Source organism: Lycium barbarum, chromosome 9, assembly GCF_019175385.1.
Source record: "Lycium barbarum isolate Lr01 chromosome 9, ASM1917538v2, whole genome shotgun sequence".
NCBI lineage: Eukaryota > Viridiplantae > Streptophyta > Magnoliopsida > Solanales > Solanaceae > Lycium > Lycium barbarum.
The window spans coordinates 123,347,285-123,352,194 of NC_083345.1; the positions used below are offsets into that span (position 1 = coordinate 123,347,285).

General features: G+C 33.3%; 1 protein-coding gene across 1 annotated transcript; it reads right to left on the bottom strand.

The window, feature by feature from the left end:
- Positions 1–816: 816 nt before the first annotated feature.
- LOC132609827 (L-lactate dehydrogenase B-like) lies at positions 817–4,606 on the bottom strand. The gene is made up of 3 exons (XM_060323989.1): positions 4,115–4,606; positions 3,055–3,257; positions 817–1,565 (listed from the first exon to the last, which is right to left on the bottom strand). The coding sequence occupies exons 1-3, from the start codon at positions 4,518–4,520 to the stop codon at positions 1,122–1,124; spliced, it is 1,053 nt and encodes a 350-aa protein (XP_060179972.1). The 5' UTR covers positions 4,521–4,606; the 3' UTR covers positions 817–1,121.
- Between the last annotated feature and the right edge of the window lie 304 nt (positions 4,607–4,910).

A 4,910-nucleotide genomic window follows, 5' to 3' on the forward strand; every position in this document is an offset into this window, starting at 1 on the left:
AAACCCTTATGTATTTGCATAAATGGCCTTTTTGAGATTGATGGCTAGAGATAGTTGTGGTACACAGTGCAGCGACAGCTAATGGCGCTTGTACGCAATGAGGCTAAATGTTATGGATTTAGATTGGATATGATACTTTCGATTTGCATTTTCAATTTTTGGAACTTTTTTAAGTTTAGTTTCAGATTGACCGGTTTGGATGTTACCAATTTTTGTTTTGGATCTATAAGTTGAGTTTCTTTCTTCTTCTTTTGTTGAACATTCAAATAAAGCATTCATGTAAAGTTGCTTTAATAGTTCCTCATTCCTACCAGCCACCACAATCATCCAAATATAGTATTCACGCAAGCAATGAAATCACTATTAAAATCATGTAACAGGAGAATTAATAAGGCTCTAAGAACTAACAGGTCCAACGTAATAAAACCATATACAAAAAGAAAGTATTTTTCTAACAATAACTTAGTAACTAGTACGGGATATATGGACGAACGTCCACTCGAACAGGATAATGAACTTATTAGTATGGGACATGTAAGCAATGAGCTGATGTCTAATGAAAAGGGCTGGTATAAAAGATTTATTTTTGGATGTCCCAAAACTCGAAGTCCCAAATCAAAAATCCAAACTAAAAATCCTAAAAATATATATTTCAGTTTGGATTTCGATGTTTGTCCAAACTATGCCCACCTCTACTTGTTGGCAGAATTTTCTTATACATGCACTCGTAGAGATAACAAGTACTCAAAAAAATAATCGAGGTGCGTAGAAAATGACCCAGCACCGCCCTAATTAAGAAAAACTTAAACAAATATAGGTATGGAACTCCATTTTTTACTAGAGCGAGCATCAAACTTCACTTTTACAGTCAGTTTCAAAATCAGTACCACACAACATAAGTAGGCAGCCAACATGTCAAGGACCAACTGCTGTTAAACACAAGTTATCTCACTTTTTTTCCTTCCAAGATAAATCTTGCAAGAAGCAAATTAAATGAACGGGATGATAAAAGATAATACTACTACGTAGTAACAAAGGGAAGCTATGTTGCTAGGACTCACATATCCCTATCAAATCCTTCACAAATGCACTACTTTTAGAGGATGTACTTTAACCAAAAGTCAAATTCCCAACTGGTTTTGCACTTCTAAGATGGCCTTGGCAGAGTTCCTAAGTTGCTGAATTTCATCATCACTAAGATGCACGTTGGTCACACCCAAAACTCCACTTCTACCAAGCTGTGCAGGCAAACTCAAGAACACATTGCCGCCATCAATACCATAGAACTCCTTCGCAAGGACTGAGACGGGGTGAATCCTTCTCTGGTCTCGAATGATTGAATAAGCCAAGTTAGCCACAGAGTAACCGATTGCCCACGATGTGTAGCCTTTCAAACTGATCACTTCATATGCACCTTGCACAACTTGTTTGTGGATTTTTTCTAATGTCTCCTTCTCAAAAGCAATTTGTTGCCTCTCCAAAAAGCTAAGTACTGGAACTCCTCCAACACTAATACTGGACCAAAGTGCCACAGAGCTGTCACCATGCTCCCCAACAATATATGCCTAGTATAGACATCAAACCAATTAAGCTAAATTATATGCTAAAATTTGCCTCAATAACTATATTCAAGAACAAAAGTGGAGTTGAATATCAATATACAGCTTGACCTCTCTATAACAGTCATACTCTATAACGATATTTTAATGTAACGTCCAAGTTTTTTTGGAACCGTTTTTTCATGTTGTTATAGTATATGTTCTCTATAACAATAAACCATAAATAAACATAAATGTAGTTTGAACAATTGAAAGGTAATTGTAGACACAATAAAAACCATAAGTTCAACTCCTTCACACCTATACTTTGAAGACTGATAGGTAATTGTAGACACAATCAACCATAAATTCAACTCTTTCACACCTATACTTTGAAGAAATGATAGGTAATTCATTTGTATAGTGAATTTGCAGTTTAAGAAAAATAAACATAAATGTAGTTTCAAAATAACCATGCAAGAATTTATCTTCGAGCAACTTGTGTGGGCCAATTTGTTAGTACTCACATAGAGACAAGTTCCATCCTTCAACAATCTTTCTATAGCCCTATTTAGTCAAGTTTCTGAGAAATCAAAAGTGTTTTTTTTTTTAAATGCTTAATTTAGAAAATTGAAAAAAAGTGTTTTTGAGCGGCAGTAGAATCTATTTTCATTTTTTAAAAGCTGAAAAAAGTAGCTTTTCTAAATAAACACTTTTGGAACTTAGCTAAGCACAAATCAATGCTCTAATATTGATGCAATTGTGTTTTCTAAGTTGATTAGCCAAATATAAACCGCTATTCTTCAAAAATACTTTTCAAAATAAGCAGTTTTTCAAAGCTCGCACAAATAAGCTACTACTACAAAATCAACTTACATAAGAAGAAAAGAACAAAATTGGTGACATAATTTGTACGAATATTCTGTGTATAGTTAGGTGTGACCAATTGTCCAACAATTACAAATGGTAAAAGACCAACACCTAAACGCTCCATCTTTTTATATGACACGAATCAAAGAATTTTCTCTTCGATTTAAAAGTTTTCAATTTTTTTTTCAGATTATACCATCTCCGGTCCATATTTCATTTTGCTCACTTCTGAAAAAAATAATTTAATAGCTTAAATAATTATTAAAAAATATTTACCTAAACTAAACTTTATCTCTCTACTCATTTGGATCAAAGGTTTTAACTTTTATGGATTCTAGACCATAACCTTTTCTATTTACTAATATATAAATTCTGAATATATTATTTATCCATATAAGTGAATTTTTTTTAACATAAATATAGAATTTGGACCAAAATTATTGATTCTACGGAACCTGTAATCAATGTTTCTTGGTTTATTACACTAAACTGACAGTCTACATGCAGCTGAGGTAGTAGAAATTATGATTTATAAAAGAGCTTAATATTAGTATTAATTATATACGTTGTAAATAAATGATTAAATCCAACAAACATTAATTAAATAAATAAAAGAAATTTAAAGGAAAATGATGAATGAACTGACCTGCACATCCTGGGCATTAACATCTAAATGATCAGCAATCAAAAACCGAAACCTAGACGAATCCAAGTTGGTACCCGACCCGATGACCCGATTCGCTGGAAACCCAGACAACTTCCACGCAACATATGTCAAAACATCCACTGGATTCGACACAACCAAAAGTATACTCTCAGGTGAATACTTCACCAGCTCCGGTATAATACCTTAAAAACATCGCCATCGCGTTTAAGGATGTTAGTTTGAGGGAGTATTCTTGACCAAAAATGTAACTAACGTTCAGTCATAGATTTGGAATCAAATTTTAAAAATTTATCTTCAAATATTTGTTTGGCCATGAAATTTGATCGGACTTTGAAAATTTATGGACATCAAGATTTTAGTTTTAAAAATTGGATAAGACCATTTTTGGGAGAAATTTCACTTTCACTCACAAATAAAATATATGTCCTAACCCAACTTTAAGTTTCAAAAATCACAACTTCAAAAACTCAAATTTTCAAATTTCAGGTTTCAACTTCAAAATCTAAGCCAAACAGAAGCTATGCAAGGTATTTATGAGCTAGTTTGGCCATTTTCCATTATATTTTTATATATTAACTTAGGACCCATTTGGCCACGAAAATAATTCTTTTTTCCTCGGAAATTTTTTCACTTTATTTGAAAATTTTGACCATGAAAATTCCTGATACAACTTGAAATTTGGAAAACATCTATAGCCCTATTTTCACTTCTTTTTTTTTTCAATACATTCAAACAAACAAATATTCTTTACAAATTTATAACCAAACACAAATCCATATTCAACTCCAACTTTAAAAAATCCATAAATTAAAAAAAAAAAATGGTTTCTATGGCCAAACGCTACTAACTTACTACCCGTTTGGCCATGAAAATTATTCACTTTTTACCGAAAACTTTTTGCACTGTATTTGAAAATCAGCTTTGGCAATAAAAATCACCTAAAATCTTATTTTCACATTTTCACTTACCGTACATTCAAAACAACCAAATACAGAGTATTTTCTTTGCGAAAATAATCAAACACAACTCCAATAAATACCTTTATACAAAGCCAAATTCCTCTGGAGCAAATTCAACCTACTTTCCCCGGGGTTCTGTCGGGCACCAGCAGTAACAATACAAAGATCCGACCCGGACGTAACAGAATAGTCGACAGATGCGACTATTTTCGTCCGGGGGAGAAACGCCGCGGCGTGCTGGAGATCCAGCATTTCGCCGCGGAGTTTATCAGGTTTCGCGTCGACGAGTGCTAGCTCGTCGACGAGACCCTGAGTTAAGATAGTTTGGGCTATTGCCATACCAACATTGCCAACACCAATTACTGAGATCTTTGTGTGGCGTCTTGTTTGGGGTGGTGGATGAGTGTTGAAAATTGGTTTGAAGAAGGCTTGGCTTAAGTTAAGGCCATCAGGGCCTAGTGATGATGCTGATGCACTGTTATGCATGGTTAGATCAAGAAAATGTGTTAGATTTGTGAAATAGATTGTGGTAACAGAGTAATGTTTGTTTTTATATGTAAAACACCAAGGAAGGTCACTATTTATAAAAAGGCAGTACTAATTAAAGTAATGGAAGGTTGGCAATATGGTATTTTGGTTTTTTTTTTTTTTTAAATTGTTTATGGTATTGGAAGATATTTTGGGTGAAATAAGGAGTACTCACAGTTTATATATTTTCTTTTTGATTCATATACACAAATTTTTTAAGTTCTAAGATAGGTTTAAAATAATCTCTTAAATATGCAGGGAATAGTTTTAGTCCTTTAGTTTCACCAAAAATTAACACTTATAGTCTTGTTAAATATTAGCGAACCTTGTCGGTTAGATTTAAATGCA